Source organism: Notothenia rossii (assembly GCF_949606895.1).
Source record: "Notothenia rossii genome assembly, chromosome: 2".
NCBI classification, from domain to species: domain Eukaryota; kingdom Metazoa; phylum Chordata; class Actinopteri; order Perciformes; family Nototheniidae; genus Notothenia; species Notothenia rossii.
In genome coordinates this window covers 69220423-69244891 of record NC_136904.1, presented here as the reverse complement: position 1 = coordinate 69244891, position 24469 = coordinate 69220423, and the positions used below count along the sequence as shown (strand labels likewise).

At 40.9% G+C, this 24469-nt stretch overlaps 1 protein-coding gene across 6 annotated transcripts in view; it reads right to left on the bottom strand.

Annotated features, from left to right (window-relative positions):
* Window positions 1-1611: 1611 nt before the first annotated feature.
* LOC307028427 (histone deacetylase 4-like) overlaps window positions 1612-24469 on the bottom strand; it is a 176910-nt gene continuing 154052 nt past the window's right edge. For all 6 annotated transcript variants that reach the window (XM_079663429.1, XM_079663430.1, XM_079663431.1 and 3 more), the window contains 5 exons: window positions 17356-17474; window positions 16558-16691; window positions 8000-8084; window positions 7640-7781; window positions 1612-6462 (listed from right to left, as the gene is read on the bottom strand). In XM_079663429.1, the coding sequence (XP_079519555.1) occupies window positions 6423-6462; window positions 7640-7781; window positions 8000-8084; window positions 16558-16691; window positions 17356-17474 (520 nt within the window). In that variant the 3' untranslated portion in view covers window positions 1612-6422. The remainder of the gene's footprint in view (window positions 6463-7639; window positions 7782-7999; window positions 8085-16557; window positions 16692-17355; window positions 17475-24469) is intronic.

Here is a 24469-nt window from a genome sequence, read left to right as displayed (position 1 = left end):
ATAAAAAGGTCACATTCCCAGCTTTAAAGTCACGGGCCACTTCTGGGAGCCAGCGGAGCTCCTTTAAGCATCTGCATGATTGTAAATATTGTCCATCATGTCTCTTGTTGACCCTTACGCTCTCAGATTTTTCGTTTGCTTCAGACACGTTGAGGTGTCTGAAGCCTCTGTGATTTACAGAGATCGTGACGAGACCACAAAGCCAGGGGTTATTTACACTGTTACACTCTGAATTAAGAGTCTGACAGGAAAGCAATGGAATGCGTGTTTATTTGAGGGGAGTAAGGCGGGATTGGTTGTGTTTGCTTTTACACTGTTGTCCCAGCGTTAGTTCCACCACCAACAGGGATTCACTGCTAGTTATTTGGACAGTAGCTCCGACCCTTGACCTTTCCAAATGGGTGGCTAATCCCAGTCAAAGCTACTGTGGGGCCTCTTGTTGCTATTCCTGCAACACTGTCGACGTCTGGAACTAAAGCAGAAATCTAATGATTCTACACATCAAGATCTATTGGCATGTTTTGGGAAGTGATACTGCATGTGAAGGAGATGTATAAAGACTTTTGCAACTGCAGATAGAGCTTCAAGGAAGCGGATACATTTCCTTGAGTTTAATCCCGTCAGTTGAGTCTGAAGACTTAAGGGTAGCCTATAAACATTTGAAGAAAAAATGAATATAAAAAAACAAAAAATAAACTTTATAGGTTTATTTTTTGTAACTCTTTTAGTTTTAAATCTGATGTTTATGAGGTGCTTGGTTTTTGCAACAGTCCATGTAAATATCCCAAACTTTACAATCAAATTAGTCTACCGTTTTCTAGACTAAACACAGGTATAAAAAACTAGAATACAATGTTACCCAAAAGTTAAAATCGAACAATATTAAATATCCCTTTTTCTGCGGATTGCTAGTGGAGCCTCGCAGATGGGGGTGCTGCAGCCCCCTCAGCACCCTCCCCCCCCCCCTGCATCCATTCGCGATGTCTCGCTGTCTCGCAGACCCCACGCAGCAAGCAGGAAATGAACCCAGCTCAAACTGTCCGCTCCTCGCAGGAGCGAGCCGTGCAACGTCATGCCAACACGGCACCCAGACCCCACGCAGCATTCTCATCTGTTTGTCCTTACTGGTGTCATTTTCTGGTTGCTAACGCCATTGTAACACATAATCACTGATGTTCCGCTATAACGGTGGTAGACCATAGTGATATTCTCATCAGAACAGACCAATCAGAGCACAGTGGGGTCACAGGGAGGGGGGGCAGGAGTTCCAACAAGCCGTTTAGGACAGAGAGTGAATACACATACTATGCAGAGATGCTGTATGAGAAACCAATGTGAGTTTGGAAAATTGATCAATGTAAATCTATTCTAGTAGACCTCAACAATGGAATTATGATCAGTAGAAATGGCCATGACATGGGACCTTTAATGTGGTGGACCCTCAGTATGAAGCTGCAAAGGGGGGGTCAGTTTGGAATTGGGCCTTTGGCTCTGCTGAATCGATTTTCATCTTCATTTGCTGCCATTTCTGACACGTTTGCATTACAGTAAATAATCCTTTTTCCTGCAATCAAAGCCAGCAACCAACACTATTAACATAAAAAACAGACATTGCAGTTTTCCAAAACAATACTTTATATCGTAGATGTCAAAGACAACATGTTAGAGCAAAGGTTCCCGAGAAAAATTTACTATTTCTGTAACAATGGTGGAACAAGTCAAAAACATATCTGATAAAAAAAAAAAAAGAATATGCATTTTATACATATGTAAACCTAGAACTGTTTGTTTTAACCACAGTGGTCATAGCAATAACTGGCATATTATTTAGTGGAATGGACAACCGTAACAATGACCAGGCACCTGGATGGAGCCCTTTGATAAAAGTCCAGATGTGACAAAGAACAAAACATGTCTTCCCAAGACTCCACCAAAGTCACATCCTGCCTGGTTTATAATAAAAAAAGTGTCCATTCTGTCATCGTGGTTTACAAAGCATCCCCCCAAAACAATTTGTTTTTCTACATAAATACAACAAAATCTAACATCTGTGTTACAAGTGCTAGATACTTTTTTTTTCTTTTGTAAAATGTTAAACAAAAGTCTTTCATGTTTCCATATCCTACAGGTAAAAGCACAACATGGAAAGCACCCAAACTCCTCCCCGGCGTAAAGAAGAAAGCTGTAAAAGAGGCGGTTTGGATACAGTAAAAGTACTAATGTCCTTCAGTGCTCGATCTCTTGTGCTGATATGCGGAATGGGACAGACAGAAAGACAGGTGGGGGGGGGGGGGGGGGGGGGGGGGGGGGGCATGCGGACGTTAGGATCATGCAGAGAGAAAGGAGGACTGAAGTCAGAATTATGAGGGTTCAAACAGAAAGACATGACCCCTCCTAATAAATGGAAATGATAGCATAATGGAATGTTTTCTCTTTGTTACTGGACATTGTGTTAAGACAAGCAGTGAGGACAGAAGGTGCTAGCTTTGGCATCTTTTGAGAAACCAAAGCAGAAACTCTGTGACGGGCACTGCTGAGCAACGCTTCTGGGAAAGTTCTGGGCTGGTTTACCGAAAAAAAAGCCTCGACCAAACTGTTTACAGGAGCTGAGATGTCAGCGTGTCTAATGCAGGTGAGATTCTGGAAAGCATGACTTGCGCATTGTCATAATCCAACCACAAATATGTCTATCGGCAAAGATGTTTGACGCTAACATGAGAAAAGCCATAGAAATAAATCTTTCAAAAATACGTTTTTGAGGAGCTGACTGATTCAAAGGGATCAGACAGAAAAATCACATCCATGGAATGGAGTTAAAACCATAATAAATAATCATAAACTGCTTGCATCCTTGCTCTACTTTTTGTCCATTTCCATTGTTTCCTGGTACATTTGCAAAGTAGTAGATCATACAAGCAGGAATACAACCGTCTGAACTTTGGCCTGTCTGGCCATCTGCAGAAGTCATGGAAACTAATGTAGTTGATGTGATTTAAGAGCATTACTCTGCCAGTAGAGGTCATATTCAATCAGTAAATGAATGATGAACAAACATTAAATTAACCATTTGGAAGTCTGATTGCGGTTTTAGAAGATGTAAATCAGCTTATGACAATGTAAACATATATATATATGTATGTATATATATATATACATATATATATATATATATACATACCTGTATACACACGTTTCATATGTTCCTGTTTGACAAAGACATTGTTAAAAATGTAGGATTTAATTTAGGGCTCATAGCGGTGTTTCAATTTGTCCACCCATATAATGTCGTCTTGTTTTTTTTGTTCTCGTCAGTGGATGGATTTGCAAAGAAGGAGAAAATACTTTTTTGAGATATGTTGAATCCAAATTGAGAATTTTGTCTCACATTTCTTAAAGTTACAGAAACTTTAAAAGGTAGCTCTACAATGGTATCTAGATGCATCAAAAGGTTCAAAAGCAGGAACATGTGCCTGGATGTGAGGCTGAGCGGAGGGCAATGGCACCCTACTGTAGCAGCTCTCTGGTACCAGTGGGATGGATACAGCCAAATACTAGTCATCAGTGTGAAAAGACAAAAAGACAACCAGAAAAATGCTTATCAACACGTAACCAAGGACAGTCAGCGGTGCCTTCAGGTACACCCTACAAAAGGGTTGACCGTAAGTATTGTTTTTCAATACCAACTTCAAAAACAAGATCATAGTATTTCAGTATGTATAGATATAATATATAATATACTCATTTCTTTTATATATAAATCTACTATGAACAGACAGTAAATACACAATTGTCGATCATCATACAAAGTAGAAACATTTGCATCCCAACCCTCCCACAAAAACCCAGTCATGTGATGTCCGCTAAAAACAGAGTCTGGATCTTCACATGCGTGAAGTATGTCAGCTTTACAATGTAACAGAGACAGAGAGGGGGAAGGAAATAAAACATTTAAAAAAGTATAAAAGGAGTTCAATGAAAGGGCAACAAAAGTGAGAGGAAAGAGAATCAACCAAAGTAGTCATTGAGAAATGTGTGTGGCAGGAATACTCAGATAGATGTCCTATGTACAGTAAACAACAGTAAACACAACAGCACTGTGTCTGTTCACTGAAAAGACACATGAAAAATGATTAGTTTGTAGAGGGATAAAGGTGGGAGACAGCAGTATCTCAGGGGATCAACACAAGTTGGAGGAATGGCTACAGACAGGAAGTCCACTTCTGCACACTGGGATTAGGTTACAGTGTAATTTGGGCAAAAACGGAAAACCAAATGTAGCTATCCAGCAGCACTGATAGTCGGTATAGAACTCAATATTATTAAGCTTTAAGTATAAGGAAACTAGCCAATATTTTATTTATTTTTCTTAAGTATTAAGGTGTTTGTAACGGACTTGTGATGCAGATGTGATTAAGCGTTCAGATGCAGGAGGAGGAAGATTCAGCAAACTTGTTGGAAACCCATTATGCATGGGCTTATCCCACCAGCCGGGTCATTGGTCAAGAGAAAAGGATGATAAATACATAAAAAAAATAAAGAACATGTGTATCCACTCGAATATTTAAAAAAGCAGCTTGTGCTTCACTGTGTATGAACATATGTACACACCTGCCTCATAGTACCTGACATGTGGGGAGCAGATGTTGCTTAACAAGGGACTGCAGATGTTAAACCAGCTGTGGGAGCCCATGCAGGGCTGGAACACCCCCCTGGAAAATCCCAGGTGGTTTGGTCATTGTTACCACGGAGACACCATTGTTTTAAAGAGAGGGATGGTTCAACAAATTGGCCCATATGAGAATAATTCCTCAATTTCCCTCATTCATCTCAGAAACGAGAAACTGGTTATTATGTAAAAAAAGTGGTTTGACTCAACAGAGAAAGTCTATTAGTTTTACTGTTGTGTATTTACTACATACAGTATATACATAGACTTAAAGTCCTGTTGATTTAGTGCAGTACATTGTGATTAAGATGTACCTATCCTTTCTGGCCATTGGCAGGAGACTCTAATGCCGCGTCACTTGGGCGCACATTCGCATCCCTGCACCTCCCGACATTAGACTGAATCAGCTGCGATGTAAGAAAGGTGAAAAAGTTGATTGATGTAACATGTATGCTGATCCAACGACAGCGTGGTTCCCTAAACATGACATTCCCCTACAACGAAACTGCATTGTCTAATACGTTTTAAGAGACACTTATTTTCCCCAGGTTTTTTTTTAACGTGTTACAAGTATGTTTCTTAAGGAAGTCAGCAGAAGTCTGCCTTTGGAGGAAGTATTAATTCATGGGTAAATGTGTCACAGAACTTTGATCCAAGAGGCCCAGAGTTTGGGTCCTCTGTGAAACCAGAGTCAAAGTGGACTTTTTTTGTTACCAACGTCCTTCACTTAATTATCCAACTAACTTACTTTTCAAAGCCAAACCGTGACTTTTTTACCCAACATAACAGTTTTGTTACCTAAATGTAACCGAGTAGAAGTTTAGCTTGATTGGAACCTAAGCTTGAATGACAAGATTGTCTGAGGAAGCCCTTCAAGCTGTTTACTCAGGTTTCTGATACATAGAACTACTACTAACTTCCTCTAAGTGAACCACCTCCAACTTGTGGCGGAGAACTCCCTTCTACAATGCCATCATTCAAATGAAGGCAATAAAGGAAAGATGAATGCAAAGGGAGAGACAGTAGGCTGCAGGGAAATATTGGTAAACATGCCAAGGTCTATGTGCCAACAACATGCAGGCATCGGATGTCTTGCCAAGATAGAAAAGTTTAAGGAGTTGGGGAGAAGAGAGGTCTTTTTCCCAAACCTGTTATTTAAGGCAAAGCTCTTTCAAGAAAAAATCCACCAGGTTTGAAAAAAAAGGCACAAACGTCTTTCACTGTCAGTCATTTGAATCGCCGACATTTTCCATAATGTTATCTTCAACCCCTCAGGGAAAACGGCAACAAATGTGAACACTTTGTCCCAATTATCCGGATATCTTAAAAGAGCAGGAATGATCCATCCGTAGAACAGAGTCGCAATCATTAGCTCTGGTTGTTTTTCAATGAAAGTGTGACGATAAAGCACAGAAAAAACAGAACAATAGGAAAAGTAGACAACGACGTGTATTGGTCCGACTGTTTTAAAAGCACTGGCACTCGAGGTTGTCATTGCGGGATGGCTGAGTCAATCCTCTTAAATCCAAGAGACAACACATTTATGCTGATCAGTCTGTGCACTGCTGATCAGCGAATGCATCGCTCATCTTCAGTGTTCCGTTTCCATTGAGTGCCACTGCTAGTTCTCTCTCATAAAAAGATGCCATCTTGTTGTGGCAGGCGGGAGACATAGGAGTTGCATTTCAATTGACAGGATGACGACACTGTCAAAGATAAAGACTGGTGTGAGTGGTCAAAGGCTAGGGATTTTTCTTTACATTACAGCGTCCTCTTCCATTGGTTCCTCTTCAGCCCTGGGAAAAAGATCAAATAGACAATGTTATGAAAAGATTTGCTTACAGTACCATGACTGTATATTTTAAAGGAGTGTAAATGCTATAGAAAATAATACAAAATACATTAACTACAGTGAAAAGAAAGGTAGTTAGGGGCTATGTACAAAGGTTTTTTGTTGTCAAAAGGACACTTAATGCAACACACGTAACACTTCAAAAGTTGCCAGTCCTTGTTACCAACATTTATGTGTTTTCAAATCTAAAGCACACAACATTTCTCACTTTTTTCTGTCATTGTTTTACATTAAGCATTTGTCATATGATTTATTTGCTTTCCTGACGAGTTAGATAAAAAGATAATCATCACTGTAGCGCAGGGGTCGGCAACCCCTGGCACGCGTGCCACCATTGGCACGCGGGATCGGCAACCAGTGGCACACTAGGAAAAAGTGTGCACAAATATTTAAACTGTGTTTTTGGATCCTAAACGAGACTGCCGGCAGAGCGCGTCTCCCCCAGCAGAAGTTAAAGGCCCCGCTCTTTTTAACTCCAGTCGACTTTCTGCTGCTTTCCTTCATGATGGTGAAACGACCAGGGGTGTAGCGCACTTCACACATTGCAGTACCCATAAGGAGCTGTACATGCCGCAGTTTTTGCATGGCGGTGTCTTTAGTTGAAAGCCCAGTGGCGATCTGCTCATCTGTCATCAAAAATAATATGCTACACAGGGGCGGACTGGCCAACTGTGTGTTCTGGAGAATCACAGTACGTCCGGCCGTCAGCGAACCAAGCCGCCTGTTTAAACGGCATCATGTAAGTTGCGCTGAAAGGCGACAGAGGTCCACAGCTTCCCCACTGCGAGGCTCCCCCCCCCCCATTTACAGTTCACAAACGTCGGCACACTAATCAGATGTTATTTTTTTAAATGGCACTTCATATCAAAAAGGTTGCCGACCCCTGCTGTAGCGCATACATTTAGATAGCAGCTTGTTTGCTTAGCATCCACAATAACATCCCTTGTCAATATACAACATCTGAGAGCACCTCTTTATCTCTCTGATTAGCACTGAACTAAATATCTATCTCACAGCAGGAAAGAGATGTGCTTATTTAAAAAAAGGTTGAATGACTCCTTCAAACTTGAACAAGGATCACCAGTCATTGGGAACAACTTGAGATGGATAAGACCGTATACCTCTTTCCGATGTGTTTGTTGGCGACAGACAGTGAGGCCATAGCTGAGACGGTCTCTGCCTCGTCTGCATCACACCGAAGGGCTTCGCTCAGAGAGCAACCGAGTGTCGAGGCGGAGCGCAGCAGTGAGCGCCAGTATTTACCTACAAAAGACCGGAACACGGTAAAACTCGGTTAGTACCGCTGTGCATCATGGGCCACTTCACCACAGAGAGGCTCTTGAGGTATTACATCGGGAATATAGTACTTCATATGCACAGATACAGTCATCCATCTAAAACCTAAACCAAATATCATTCAATAAGGTCAAATCACAAAAATGATGATGAATGTTTTGTCTCTGTGTAACTAATCCACTCACTTTGTATTTCAAGAACTTTCTCCATAGAGTGGACAGCATTGGCATTCGGTCTCTGTTGAAGTACCTCGTCAGGAATGGGGTCCAACTGAAACAAAAAGAAAATAAGATCAATCTATCAATCAATGAAATAATCCATTAAGCACATTTTTGAGAATATTTAGGACACTGAAATGTAGCTGCTGCAGGGCGGACAACTTGGCACTGAACCTATACCCACTGGGAACATCAGCTAGGTGTATTAAATTACTAAAGGCTTTTTTTAGATACATTGAATACAGCCAGATAAGTGTTTTTCTGAATGTGACTGACAGGTGTTCAGAAACGCTGCTCACAGCAGGAGCCTCTCTTGAATTAACGTGGTTCCCTCCTGGTTTAAAGGGTCACTTTTGGATGTCGACCACAGCCCGGTGTTGAATCACTTCGAGAGGTGGGGAACAAGCTGGAGCTGCTGACACAATAGAAAGAGAGCCTGCAGATGCACACCTCCTCCCACTCAGCGAGAGCTTTCCTACTCTTTGACACCAACTACAATACGTGCTTTGTACTCTCTCCCACTCTGAGGAAACATACAAGCGTGCACAGATGCATACACATGGGAACCTACTTGCTCAAACAAACACATGTATACTCATGCACACACTCAAACACACACACACCTCAGGGAGCAAGTCTCTGAATCTCTCCAAGCCACAATTCAGAGGAAACAGGGCTATTCCCAAATGTGCCTTTCCAACCCGGAATGATTCAATTTCCCCATTGGCCGACTGCACATAGGACACTTTCTCATCCCATTTCATGTCAAACGGGCCCATTCAGATCAACATTCAAAACACAGAAGACAAGCACCCTTTTTTTTGGGACTAAAGGCCCAACTGAGAAACATTTAGAGAGATACACGGATTGTAAGAAAAAAGGTTTTGGCAAGAGCATTGGGAGTAGGATGCCAGAGAGAAAATAAAAAAGTAATCGTCGGTCGGTCTCGCTTAGTAAAGGCTGGAAGTTTCCTTAAATTAAAACAAATAGTGTGTGGGAGGGGTCAGTGGGGGCCAAGGGAAGAGGCAGTCTGGGGAGAGGGATACTTTAATCCTGCTGTGGCACGATAGACTACATAAGGCACACAGGAACGTACAGAGGTGCGTGCACACAGACATATATTTACATTGGGTTATTTGCACTCTGGCAACAAAGGCAAACATTTCCATCAAGTGTCATAATTGCTAGAAGAACATGTTGCATGTAGGTGCATATTTAGTTTTGAGACTGTACATCAAACTCTCTAAGCTCAATAGTTTATCCTTGCAACTATCACTTAAACCAAACTGTTTTTCTACACATTGCTAGAGTTTTAAGCTGCGGTCAAATGCTGTTTGTTAACAGTAAATATGGTACGTTAGCCCCGACAAAGGGCTTTCTGGCTATAACATATGGGATTAACCACAACAAGATAAGTCAGATAAGTCAGACATATTTGTATATGCTATTGAGAAACAATAAAGTTGGAAAGACACCTGCCTGGTAGCCATTTGTCTATTCTATTGGTTTTAAGCATTCCGTTTGATGATCCACTCTCTCTATAAAGAACTGGAAGCGCACAGAGAATTGTCCAATTAGACTTTTCAGTGTTAGTCTGTGTGCGGCATGACAAAAGTGCAGAGCCTCCAGGCAATAAAAGGCAAGGTCCAGCAAGAGTTGTCAGAAGATGTTGACCAAGTAAATATTTGCAAGCATACACTGCTGATGAATTACCTTCTCAAGTGGATGATATAGTTATAGTGTTTACTAACTAAGCCATTGGAAAGAATCACCCCCACACCGAGGCAACCACTTGAGTTTTTTTGGTCTGAGTGCAAAGAGCAACACTCAAGTACAAGTGGGAGCTGCCCAGAGCTGTCAGCTATGGAGATCATCTTCTAGAAACCAAAGAGGTTCATCCAGTCCGGATTACTTCGATTGTGGCCCAGGGGGGAGAGAGCAGTACTTCTTCATCACTAGCATCCCGCAATCTCCCTGCCACTCTGGGGACCCAAACCATTAATCTTTCTGTCGAAAACTTCAACCTTCAGGCAAAAGCCGCCAACTTCCCTCCATAACCTTAGCCACTCCCAGATCAGCCCTGCCCAGCCCATACTATCCCAGCTCCCTGTCAAAGCAGGGTCAGGGGTTCTCTGGGGTTTTGTGGGGTTCACTTCAGAGCAAGGTTGGAGGGGCACAGCCTGTCAGCTTGATTGACAGCTGGGCCTCACGGCGGCTCACGCTTATAAACTTTAATGGCTCTTGTCAGGGTACTCCAGGGGCCTCCACCTGGCAGGTATGACAACACACACTTGCACATAAACGCACAAGCACACATTTGTCTGCCACATCATCCATAGCGACATTTCTGTTTATTTGGGTTTGTGGTCATGGCTCTGCCTGGACTCCTGCATCTTCATTTAATCAGATGTGCTGCAGGCTTTCACAGAGAGGTTCCTTTGAAGGGAAAATTCACCACCTTTTATGTGGCTTTCTAATCAGTGTTGATGGTAAATGTAGTCGATTGAAGCAATAAATTCATCAGTTTGTGTTATATTAACAGAGAAAGCTAAGTTCTCCTGAGTTGTGCTTGCAGTGCATACGTATACCAGGATGCATTGCACGCAAGCTACTGACACCCAGCTTAAAATTATACTTAAGACGGTAATAAAAAATGTGTAGTTCAAACCCAGTGTTAACCAAAAGGAGAACAGCTTTACTTATTCACCTTACTCAACAATTCAGCTTACCTTTGCAATAATTGACAATAAAACTCACTTTCTGCTCAGATAAAAACAAGCTAAGTTACCAGCCCTAGTCCTCAAATGACAGCGCTGAATGCAGAAAAATAATATATTTTGCCATTTCTAAATAGCACCCGCTGAGGAATTGATCTACTTAATTAGACTACAGTGATCATCAACACTGATTGGACATCCAAATGTGGTACATTTCCTCTTTTGACGATGGTTTGCGGTCGCTGTGTTGACTGATTTTTCTCAGTTCTCTGTGTGACAGAGCCGTCCAACGCACATGGTCTTAGCCAACACGGAAAGCCATGAGCCAAGAGTGAGGAATGTACCCCGGTAAAAACATTCCACAGGGAGGCCAGAACCAAAACAGTTGGAAGAGGAGAAAATCCACTTGTTTAGCAAAATGAGAGGTGCACAAGGCTTCCATTGTTTACTGTTGTGTCCATGTGCATATGTTGGCAGTCACTAAAACCGGTTGATTATGTTATGCTAACTGAACAAGGTAATGATGTGTTTTGTGTGCATTCGAAAAGGGGTGTACGTTTGCCTTGTAGTCGGGGGGGCTTGGTGAAGAATAGTCAGGCCCTGAGGGGGACAGGTGAAGTCGAGCGTCTTACTGTAACTGGAGTGTAAACACACCGAGTAACCTCATTGACAGCTGGTACCAATTAGCATATTAGCCTGTTGTTTATCAAATAATTGCTAACAACCGTGGTTCGAACCGGGCCAACATCTGTTTGCGAGCAATCATCAATTAGTCCTGAGTTCAGAGTTGACTGGTGTAGCTTCCAATGCATCATTCATGAGCTATTTAACTAAAAAGACTTCACGATTACGCACTACAGAGATGGGGGTGAATAAAAGAGCTTGTAAAGTCCATTCAGCAATTTTCCTCCCTCTCTTTCCCAGCTAATTTGAGCTGCTTTCAAAGGAAACCTAATGCTCATTATAGCAAAGCATGTCTTAACCTGCCAATAAAAGCACAGATATATTTCTCACACCAGCAAGCAGTAAAACATTGGAAGTAAAAGCTAAACAGGAGGTGAATAGGGTATAAGGAACACCTTTAGGATGTTTTGGCACTAGTTTATGAAGGCCCCTAAAATCTGCCTTTTTAGAATGCCACGAAACCAATCCAGTATGTTCGTTTTAGGAACCATTGATATTGCCATTTGTCCAAACTGGTAGAAAAACATCAAGACCTACTGGCATGTGCCTTATATTTTTCCATACTTCATGGTAAAGCTACAGTACATGCTACAGTGATGACTTCCAGACAATACAAATCCATCAGGCAGTTTGAAACTTTATAAACAAAAGCACAGCTGAGCAGCTAATCCAGCTGTGGTCCCATGCCTCAGCCTACTCATTCGCTCCATTCACAGTGAGCCAACACACATGCAAAAAACTAAAAAATATCGTCTAGAAATAACTCCATCAGTGGACACATTCAAACAAGTTCAACATTTATTGGCCACCTGAATGCAATGCAAAACAACGATTGTTGTTGCTCAAGCTGGTTGGTGAGGCTATTGCACTGTTTCCTATTCTGTTTCCATTTGCCATCTTAGGCCATTTGTCAGCAAATAAAAAAAACACAGAAAATCGTCAGTTGTTTTATCTCCCTCCAGCTCAGTCCCTCACTGACGTTTTCCAGCTACATTCCTAGTCCATTACAGAGACCTTCGCTGAGATTGTGATAAAAACATTTGCTTCCTGCCATTTTGATCTGATCAGGGACATTTTAGCCTCTCTTTCTTTTGCTATCAGTTATCAAAGCTCAAACAAGTAAATTATCTGCCTTTGTTCAACCAGCTGAAATCACTTGCTGCCAAAAAGTCAAACGGAGCATGTCATGAGAACTCCATGTCTGTGGTTCAAGTCGACAACATCTACATTTGTGTTGTTGATCACTTTATCAAAGCCATCTTTAGCTAATGAGGCATGCAGTACAACTCTTACTTTAAGGCTTCTGTCATGATACCTTTCAATGTTTCCATTCCGGAAACAATCCATTTCCCAGAATCTGAGAGATCCTACTATGGCACTTGAAAACTGTGGTTGTTGAAGTTTACTGGAGTATAGGGTGGGTTTTCAATGTAAAGAATTATGTATTCTCAGAATTGTAGTTCTGAAAATCCTAAAAAGGATTGTATTCCATACCTTTACACACTTTCACAACCTGCATATGTGCTGCTCTCAGTGCAGCTGCTTTATTACAATAGGATCATCCCTTCCTTCTTCAAATGAGCCCTCCATCTTATTTTATTATCTGATCCTTAGCTGAACCTGCTCGAAGAGGTGTGAGGGTAACCATTTTCAGATTGTGTACCAGTCAGGGGGCCGCGGGTGAGAGTTTTAGAGGGGTGTCCTGCAGAGCGGAGGCAATTGACAATCCCTGCCTCCTGCCTATTTTCAAATGTTCGGCTCCCTATGGCACCCACCCAGTGACCTCCTACCAAACCCCTGCAGAGGCCGGTGCTCTGCAGGCTGTTGAAACCCAAGAAGCAAACCCCCTGATCCACTTCATTATTTCTGCAGCAGAGCTGTGCTGTGAGTAACGAGAGAGCGTCCTTCCAACTGGAAGTCCTGAGCACAAACCTCTGTGACAGCTAAAAGCATCCGCCCTGCCCGAGTGTCCTTGAATTCCTGAATCCTTACCAGCTGTAATGGCAATGTAACTCTGAATAACTTTGAGTCATCAGAGGGCAGGTAAACAGAATTAAGTTATTAGATTAAGCCTCAAGTTCATGCATTTCCTCTCTTATGCAAAACTTTGCTTGAGCAGAGCTGTTTGTTTTCTTTCACAGGTTTGGCACGTCATAGTGCTTTTTCCCTGTCCAGTGTCACTTGGATCATCTGTCTGATCAATTTCTTCGTCTTGCACAACACAATGGACTGGTTGATCTCAGTCACTGAGTTTTATTAATGTGATCCTCTTTATTGTTCTGTTTGTTTTGCACGCACTCCAAGATCCACATGGAACAAGGTCATGTCATTTTTTCTTGTCTTTTAACGATTCCAAGAACCCATTTATAGCTCTAGCTGTGTCTGCAGGACTGGAACAAGAGTTCTAGGAAGTCACAGATACCACCTTCAACAAGGCAGAAACTGATTCAGAGATAAACAGGTCCAGTTGCTAACTTTTCTTTTTCACGCAAGCTTGATATGTTTGGAAGTCGGACATTCTTCATTGGATAGATCAAACTTACCACAACAACTATTTTTTCTGTGCAATGGAAGGGCGAATGCTTTCTGAATTTTTTAAGTGTAAACTTAATAAGCGCTAATGTTAGGCAATATTGAAACAAAGACAATAGCAAGACTATCAATCTTTAACCATACCGCAAAACTGTATTTTACGATTCTACATCGATTCATCCTTACAGCTTATTATGATGAGCCAACAACAAGTCCCACGTTATGCTCTGTAAAGTGATGTATGAACATAATGACAAGCCTATACCCTTATGCATTAGTATAACTGTCCTGCATGTCTCACTGGGCATATGCTGATGGCTTTAGCAGGTACACCTGCCATTCCAATGCAACCAGCACACAGAGTGGGCCGATTCCCGGGACAACATTTTTACAGTTTTTTTTAAATAAATGAAAATAATGCAAGCGTGTCTTTCTGGATATTATTCAATCTTGATTTGAGGTGATTATTTGGAATTCTTGGTGTCAACTTGCTTATGATTGCTTTAATGGTTGAGCTACATATAGGGAAATATAGATCTCCATTTGTTCTCTTTACTTTATTATTATTGCTCTAAGACAGGATTGTCAAACTCAAATACACAGTGGGCCAACATTTTAAAATGGGTACTAGTCGAGGGCCGGACTGGTTCAATGTTTATTGCAAAACGTATTGAAATGAACTTATTGCACATATTAAACCTGGGACTAACAAAGCTTAAATGATTGCCTATAAAAACAACATTAAACATTAAATAATCAGTTGCATTCATTTCTTATGGCTCTACCTGCAGCTTTTCCATAGTCATTTCTTATGATTACATTTTTCCAGAGGCCAACAACAGCTTCAAAAAAACGATTTGCCTCAAAGAAAAAAACAAACATGCCCTGTTGTCGCAAGAACAAAAGTGCAGAAGGAAACATCCATTGAAACTCAGTTTGCTGCTCTGTGATGCTAGTTCAAGCCAGATACTTGGCATCTCCTCTTGGGTGCAAGTTCATCAATGTTTGGGGTCAGGCTCTGAGCTGAGGAAACCCTCAGGGTGCAATATACCGGCGGGCCAGATCTAATAGTAATTAGAAATGATCCTGCGGGCCGAAATTAAATCTACCACAGGCCGGATTTGGGCCGCGGGACTTGAGTTTGACATGTGTGCTCTAAGGTGTAATTAAAAAAAGTGGTCTTTGAAGAGATCTGGGAATTTTGCATCGACCTTTAGCATTTAAATGAATTTGATAGACCCTAGCGACATGTGATGACTCTTTAAAGACAAAACGTGTAATCACAGCAAACTCACTGAGGATGCATAGAGTTCCAAGCCCTCAAGCCACAGCATCTATCCCACCGCAGTTTCAGACACACTCAAGAAAAATAACTTGGCAAGGTTAGAAAAAGCGAGGCGAGATAAAAGTGCATTTCTTTGTCCAGTGTTAGTGTTAAGAGATCAAATGGTTTGTGGTCAAAATAGCAACAGATTACGACGAGTGGACTTTGGAGACACAAGTATGCACAAATCATTCTCGCAAACTCTTCTATTGCCCTTAAGCTTCATCATCTTCATACGGTACCACAATTCAGCAGTCCTGAAAATATAAGCACTGAGATATCTTGGACCCATGATAATGGAGGGAGAAAAAGAGTCTGAGCAGCCTGTCCAAAAAAGCACTCCAGCCTCTTCATTAGCTGGAAGAAAAGAGTGGGCGTCTTTGAGGAGATGCTATTCTGTTTAGCGCCATGAATCACAGAGCGCCGATGTTTGTTCTGTTCCATGGCCCAACCGACACACTCCCACAATTAACCTTCTGCCTGGAAATCCTTTCCCTCTGACGTGTTTGTGCGTGTGTCTGTCTGTCTTTGTGTAGCCTGTGTGTGTGTGTGTGTGTGTGTGTGTGTGTGTTGCGCTGACTTCCTCTCTGAGTGGAAGAGATGGTTTTGGCCCATGCAAAAGAGTACTGTTTTCTGAGATATCTAGGTAACAAGTCCATCAAATCCTTATCCTGAACCCTTAATGTGTTTGGCGGTTAAAGACATTTCCGTTGCCATCTTCTCTAAGTGTTCATTCAGTTCTAGCGTAAGAATGAATGTGAAACATTTTAATTAGAATTGTATGCTCACTCAATGACTTGCTTCTGGAAATGTAGCCGGGAATAAAAATCAGAAGCAAGTTGAGTGACCTAAACATTTCACGCTGACAAGACAAATAAACCAGATGCTCTTCATCTGCTTGAAGCCCTGCATGTACACTTCAAAGCAACCAAACATAAAACTACACTGATGTGGCTGTTAATATTGCTTATTGATTCATTCATTTGAACTGACTTTTAAAACCACAAAGTTTCCTTGCATATCTTATAGCAGTAATTGTACAATCTAAATAATTTACAGTTTCAGGGAAACCACCCACATTACAAAAGTAATATGCCTTTTTACGCAGCAGGGATTAACCAAGCCCTACATTTTTATGTTTGGAGTATTCAGATCATAAACTTCAGTCCATATTTGATCTCATATGTATGTATTTGTTGAGTCTTAGTGCCTTGCTTTGGGCTATTTTGATAGAAATCTATCTCTCCTCTTCTCGGCTCTCATCTTACCTCATTGCCAAGCAGGGCAGAGACGCAGGCTTCGGAGGCATCACATATGGCTGTGAGGTCGTGACCCCCCTCTAGGGCAAGCACCAAGCGACCGCCTGCCAGAGCCATCAGCTGCCTCGTCAGGTAGCCGAAGCCTGGATGCACAGGAAATGACAGTAAATAGAGGGCAAGGAAAGAAAGGGAGGGAGAATGAATACTGCTGTTCAAGCTCTAACTTCCTTTTTGGATATTGATCAAAGAAAAAAAGAGAAATAGGAGGCTTGAGAAAAGGAGTGACTGCATCAGAGAGAGGAAGAGAGTGAACCATGGATTTACTTGGGGCCAAAACACAAACTATAATATGAGCCAGGTTTAATTTTAATAAACGCGGCTTTGCATTTAGGCTTGGTCGCAGTCTTTGATCTTTTTTCTTTCAGGAGGAGGGGAGCTTTGATATATGCATTGGGACATACTTTTTCTCCCCTAAATTCTCCCCATATCCCCTTTTCCTGCAATCCTCTCTAACCACCCATATCACCCCCTTAACTACCAAGACCCCTGCTCTTATTTGAGATTTTAGACAAGCTCTTTGCTTGCATGCCAAGGTCTCAATCTGAAAGTCAGAAGGAACAAATAAACACAGGGGCTTGTGTTTGTGCGTCTGTCAGTCGTTCCTGTTGAATTGCACAGGCAAAGTGATACTAACGACATGTGTGAGACTCATGCATTAACATTTGTGTGCAAGTTATTTTAGCAAATGTGTATGTATGGCTTAGTAAACAGAGAATGATTAACAGGGTAACTGTGGTGAGTACTTACATTTGGCTGTGAGTTTGTATCCTCCCAGGGGTGGAGCGTGTCCGTCGACCGCATCAAAGCCTGAAGATACCAGAACCACGTCAGGGGCAAACTCGTTGGCAATCGGCATAACCACCGTCCTAGAGAAAAACAATGTCAACAAAATAATATATTGTATAAGAGAGGTCATATAAGCCAGGGGTTTTCAAAGTGTGGGAAGGTGAGCCTCCCCTCAGAGAACATAAAAACAGCCACGCCCCACCTCCCAATTATTATTGGTATTTTTATTATTATTGTTGTTGTTGTTGCTACAATGCAATGAGAACGTCATTTGAAATGACTCCGACTGTTTCTCTCTTCTTGTCTCGTCTCTGTGTGTGTGTGTTTGAATCTATCGTGCTGACTCACTGACAGTACCGATTTGATTGGCTGAGTAGCGTCACCTCCTTAAAACATTAAACAACAACTTTTTTAAACCATTTTCAACATTAACATTAACATTTTCAACATCGTGGATAAATCCTTATATGCTCCCGGCAACAAACTGAACGTCAACTTTGCCTCCTTATTACACTCACCCCTACTTTAGTGGGAACGATGAGTCACAAGCGGGTGATGCGGTGATCAGAGTCCTGCATCGGGTCGGGTAACCCCGGGTAAAACAAAGAAGATGCGGGTCGGGTTGCGGGTGTTGCATAATTAATATATTTAAATAATGATAATAATTTAATGTAATGTTTAAAGATTCCTCAGACCTCTCACCTCTCTGTTTTAGTAATTCCAGACTATTTACATGCACAACAACCTGTATAACACACAACAGGTGAGGGATAACACATCTTCTTTAAGGAAGATTGCTGATAGTCACATCCTTCTAAATCAAGACTATTAAAAAGTCTTGCTGCATTTCATTAACAGATATTGTTGCAGCTGCAAGTTTAATAGGCTGGCTGAATGACAAATTAACTGGGCTGCATGTAGCCAAACATGAACTGATCAAAAATGTTTTGTTTGGCTTGGAATTTTAAATGCACTTTTGTTTTTAAATAAAAAAAATAGAAGTTGTTAAGCTGCATATATTAAAATTGTATTGGAAAAAAATAGAACTAACTGCTTCAGAATATATTAAATACATTTTCCAAGATAGAAAAAAACAGCTCCCAAACCAGCTCACAAGAGTTACCAAAATAACAAAGCCTATAGAGCCAAGATTTCAAGATAAAAAATGGTGCAAGTTTAACAACCTGTCAGTCAGAGCTGAACATACAGAGCAAATCAAGGGGTACAAGAAGTGAAGAGGGCAATGTCTATGGTCCTTGCCTCTTTTAGCATCACTAAGTGAAATTACCTTTAAAAGAAATGTCAAGACATATCAATTTACCCTTAAACATATATTTTACTTTATATTTTATTACTATATATTTTATAATGACAACAGTCTTTCGTAAGTTTTAGGAAACAATATAGTACAAAAATATTTAAGTAAAGAGGACAAATTGAAGGATGGATTTAATTGCATGTGTGTGTATGTTTGCACAATCATTCTGATCCTGGATAGGTGTGGTCAAAGAGTGCCATTTGTGTATAACCTTCTTATAACACACAGCTGGTAGGGAGGGAGTGCTTGTATGCAATTTGACATACACATAAATCCACTGAACAGTATGACTGTGTTGTGATTCACTGTAAATTGTGGTTCGAAAACAAAGTCTGGTTTATGACCCTGTTGGAAAAAAAACAACCATCATATGATATTTGTGTTCTACACAAGATTAGATCTCATCACATGAAATTAGACTAGCTTGATAGAACTTTCATAGTTTCATAAAACAATTTTAGGAGGTATACATGACTTTTTCTTTTTTAAATGAAAGACATTAATCCAATTCTAGAAAAGGAAATATATGTATTTCTTTAAGAAAAATATATAATGACTCATGAGTATGTAGTTCATAAATAGATATAGACTTCCCAAATTGCAAAACCAGTGGTTTGCTCTGATTTGCTCAGAGCCTACACGTTATTATCTGGGGGTCTGGGATATTTGGGCGAGCAGTGTTTTGCTGAGGTCGGCGAGTGACGGAGTACCGCAGGGTTCCGTCGTAGGTCCTCTGTACTTTGCCGACCTCAGGAACATGGTGATGGTTTGCCGGCTGTGGGCAAGCAGCGTGCCCTGAACTCCGGAGGCCACCGTTTTTTCCAGCCCTTTTATACCACCAAATTATAACCCTCAACTGCACAGACCACACCCCGCGCCACAACACAACACCCATGCGTACACACAGCTGTCTGAGGGAGAGGCGGGAGGTAGTATTAGGAGCTTTTTGGTAGTCCCAGACAGAAAAGGATACACTGTGTGCGTGCGTCACTCTATGTTAGCATGCATCTGGCAATATTTCAGAGAAAAACATAATGTAAGAAGATGAAGGAGGAAAAACAAAGTTGAGTAATAGAGTTAAAACTACAGTATATGGAAATATAAAATAAATTAGATACCTAGGGGGAGGAATTTAAATGAAAATATGGAATAATTCAGATTTAGTAAATTCATGAATGAGTGGATGAAAGATTTAAAATTATACATTAACATGATTTGTTATTCCATCAGTTCAAGAGCTTTAAAAGGGAGTCAACAACACACGCTACAAAATTAAGTGAAATTAACGATCAGACTTTTTAGCTCTAGTTTCAGATTTTATCACATGTGTTGAAGGTTTCCCTCCTCTTACTTTCTCCCTTACTCAAACTTACATTCACACACATCCTTGGCCATTAACATTTGGTCCATAAAAGACCCCACACTAAAGGGAGTTGGCCACAGGCGTGCATGTGGGCTGACACACGGCGAATAGGGGAAACCTTGACCGCCAAGGATACTTTAACAACTGAGGTCCTCCCCTAACCCCCTTCTTTAAACTTGAACACAAACAGAGACAACTTTGGCCATGATGAGGAATCCTGCTGGTGTCATCAGTTATAGCCCCATCCTTTGGAACAACATCCTAACATTTAAGGAAATAAAAACCCACAGTAATCAATTAGCAGGCTGGCAGGAAGGGAAACTAGTGGTTTTAGTGAAGACTAAGTGTGTGAATCAGAGGGTATGTATGTGGAGATGAAAAAGCCTCTCTGTTAATTAAGGGAGGGGAGAGTTTACGAGTGAGCAAAGCTACGGGGCATCTTGAGTGAAGAGGTTGCAATCTAAACCAATGCTGGCTCTCACACCTAGATCTTTCCGTGAGTGGAATTACTTTGGAAAGCATGGATTGTAGACGTTTTGTTTAGTATTGTTTGGTTTACTTAGCAACAGGTGCATGTGTCAGTATCAGCTGAGGAGTCGCAGTCAGGAAGCAGTTTAAAATCGTCAAAATCCTTAATGCAGGGCCCGAAAAACACTTGGGTCCTACAATTTTCAGCTTCCCAAGCATGGCATCATCAGGACCATCTTCTTAAACTTTAAAGCATCTGCCAAATTACTTTAAAAATATATTTAGACTGTAATGATAGACAATAATTAGGATGAGTTTCATCGAAACTAAATCTATGTCGCAAGTGCATAGACATAAAAAGTAATCACCAAAAAGGCACTGTTGCTGTTCTGGAAATCAACTAATCCTATATTTGCTGCTGCTTGGCCCATTGCAATAATGTTTCTTTCTAAAACTAGAAAACATTTCATTTAAAATGTCTGTTGTACCACTCTACTTGACATAGGAACTTTTCTTGACCTAGTTCTAGAGCCTTGGATAACACAGGAAAGCTTTTGATTGTACTTGGGGATTTGTTTATTGATAACCTTATAGGATAGCTATTGCATTGTAACCGAGTGTATTCTGAAACATCTAAGGTTTAATGAAATGTATATGTGGGCTTGTGACCTGAAAGAATGTAAGGCTCAACAAATATGCATGTTTACTTGTGTATTGTTGTTCATGTTCATATTAGTATTTTGTGCCTCTATTGTGACATGTCTCTGTGCTTTAATGTTCAAAAAGCTCTTTATTGTACTCAATACTGCCTTTTGCTGCAGCACCTCTTTTCACCCTCTGTCTGAAACCAGAGCCCATTCTGCTCTGATTGGTTAGCTGGCCGGCTCAGTAGTGATTGGCAACTGCTTAGAGATATTCCGCCCCTTAGACTATCATGTACAATATGTTTAGTGCTAGCCAAAAGGAGCGCAAGTGTTTCATAGTGATGTCAATATGTTAAGGAGATAAACAAAGGAGTCCAATGGAGGCATCTCAGGAAGGAGGCTAGTGTCCGGGAAAGAAACCCCCTTTTTTTTTTAGCCTTTTCAGACTATGTCCATGCACACAACCTATATAACACACTACAGGAAAGGGAAAACACCAAAAAGGCATAACAGTATCTGCCAAAGTGTGTTTTTAATGGTAGATGAGCGGAGTTTTGTCGATAAACTGAACAAAAAAGGGTAATGTAATGCACTAGGAAAAAAAAGACTGAACTATTCCCTCTGTACAAATATACAATCTCCCTTTGCCGATCAAGCCTTCCTAAAATTGGACTGTATTCATTAGTCTATTACATTCACAAGGCTATAACCCAATAAGTGCCTTTTTTTTCAATTTTTTCTTTTCAAAATTACTGCTTTTCTGATCCTGATGGGCGCATTTAGCTTTTGGCAATTTTCATCCAACAGGATTTCAAGTGCACACAAATGTGCTCACACCGGTTATTACTGCAGTAGGTCTTGGCATGGTGGTAACATTTTGAGCCAAGGAAAACTTCCTTTTTAAAGACTATCATCTTTGTGTGATTACTCTAGTCCCTAATTTATCTTTTTTCCACATCTTGATTATGCCTTCATATTCAATGCTCTCCAGGTTTCTAACATGGGGAGCAAAGGGCTGAAATGTGGCATTGGTGGTGGACCGCGAGCTGCAGATAAGCATTTCATATATCCAAACAGATGTAAGATAAGTATTAATTTATTTAGGGTTGTATGTTAATATATACAATACAATCAATTATTTATTTAATATTCTAACTAACTCATATGTTATCACTTCAAGAAGTTAAATGTGCCTTATAATGCTCATTTTCAGCTTCTTATTTGTATGTAGTGTCTCTACTGTGACATGTTTACATGCTTTAATGTTCAAACAGCTCTTTATTGTTTTCATACTGCCTGTGCTGCAGCACCTCTTTTCACCCTCTGTCTGAAACCAGAGCCCAGTCTGCTCTGATTGGTCAGCTGGCCGGCTCTGTTGTGATTGGTCAAACACTAAGAAACACTTTTAGCATATCATGTAAAATGTTTTGGAGTGCTAGCCAACAGAAGCACGAGTAATATGGAGGCGTTTCAGGCGGGCGGAAAGGACACAGGGATTTAAGCCTTTGCAAACCATTGATATGCACTAAACCTATATAACAAACTACAGAACAGGGAAAGCACCAAAAAGCATAATAGGGCCCATTAAAAAAAGTGTAATCACATATTGTGTTGTGTTTCTGTTGTGCAAAGGCATAACAGCAAGTTTTTGGAGAAATAAAACCTCACCCAAGCACTAAAGGGTTAGGAGAACCCTTTTTCGAAAATAAAATCTACACTATGTTCTTTAAACATCAAACCAGTCAACAAAAGGTTAATCTGCGAACTTCAAGGCTTTCCTCTCCGTTCATAAAAAAAAGAAAAGTTGAGGAGAGCCGTAGAGGAGAGAGAGAATAAGAGAGCGAAAAACTCACACACGCACACTTACACTTCAAAGCCCTGTCATCTGGCTCTGCGGAGAGCTGGTTTGAATTAAGTTTAATTCTCCTCCTCTCTCGTCTTTCCAAGTTCATGGCAAAGTAGGGAGTGAGGGGAGGAGGATGAGAGAGAGAGAGAGAGAGAGAGAGAGAGACGGGGCTTCTGGTTTTCATTAGGGCCAATTTTCTTATCTTTTTTCTCTCTGTTTCTGGAGGCTCAGAATTGATCCCCTGCAAATGCAACGTGGCACAGGCCAGTGGAGGAATGGGAAGGTGCTTGCTGCGAGGGACGCATCCCGTCCCACAGACTGGGAGGGAGGAAGAAGAGGGCCGCAACACACAGTTAAACAATGAGATTCAAAGAGAAAGAGAGGCTGTGTGCATCAGGTGTTGTTCCACATGTTGTTGTAAACACGTCGATGTGTAAGCTGCATGTGGGAGCATTTGTGCATCTGTGTTAATTCATTCATGAAAACCAGGATTCTCTGCATTTTCATGAGCGTGTGCTTTACGTGTGTGTGTGTGTGTGTGTGTGTGTGTGTGTGTGTGTGTGTGTGTGTGTGTGTGTGTGTGTGTGTGTGTGTGTGTGTGTGTGTGTGTGTGTGTGTGTGTGTGTGTGGTACTGTAGATATATGAGCTGTGAGACAGGTTTGCTGCTGTCCTCTGGGGCCTATGAATTGTCCTATGCTTCTACAGCCTCGGGGGATTAATGGCGCCAGGGTCCGAGGTGAAACACACCCAAAACTGGAGTTCTCTTTTACTTTATATCTTTGGACTGCTTCCATCATTTTCATTTAATAGCCTACAATTACATAAACAAAACATACAAACACAGTTAAAGCCTCTCCACATGCATGCAGCCATGACCAAACATACTAAAACTACTGTGTGAAAAAGTGTTTTGAATTTGATGTTAACAAAGTGGGCTGGTTTAACTGAAGTGCACTGCATCCCTTAATAAGAATACATCAGCTCAAATACAGATGAAACATCTCCAACATAATTTGTTTGCAAGACTTAAAAGGGGCGCTCCAATTTTAAACATGACATTCAAAGTCATCATCACAAGGAGTAAAACGCAGCCAGTGAAAAAGGTTTTACAATCCCTTCTGTGGTTTTCCAAAGTTTGAAAAAGAATAACCCTGAAGATGTCATCAGCGTTATCTAATCTGGGGCTTGACACTTAAGTGTTTAAAGCCTCAATTACAAAAAGTGGTATTTAAAAAAAGTGGTTATTTAGGAATAATTTAGTTTGAGTATAATTGCAGGAACCTGTTTTTCCTTTTGTTTGCTCCACATGGGAACTAACAATCTGAATACTTACTGCACTACTAAATGGCTAGAGTTCAACACTTTAAAGAGCAATAATAAATAAGTTATTATCAACAAGCTTATACAGGTTAGTAATAAACATGTATAAACAGCA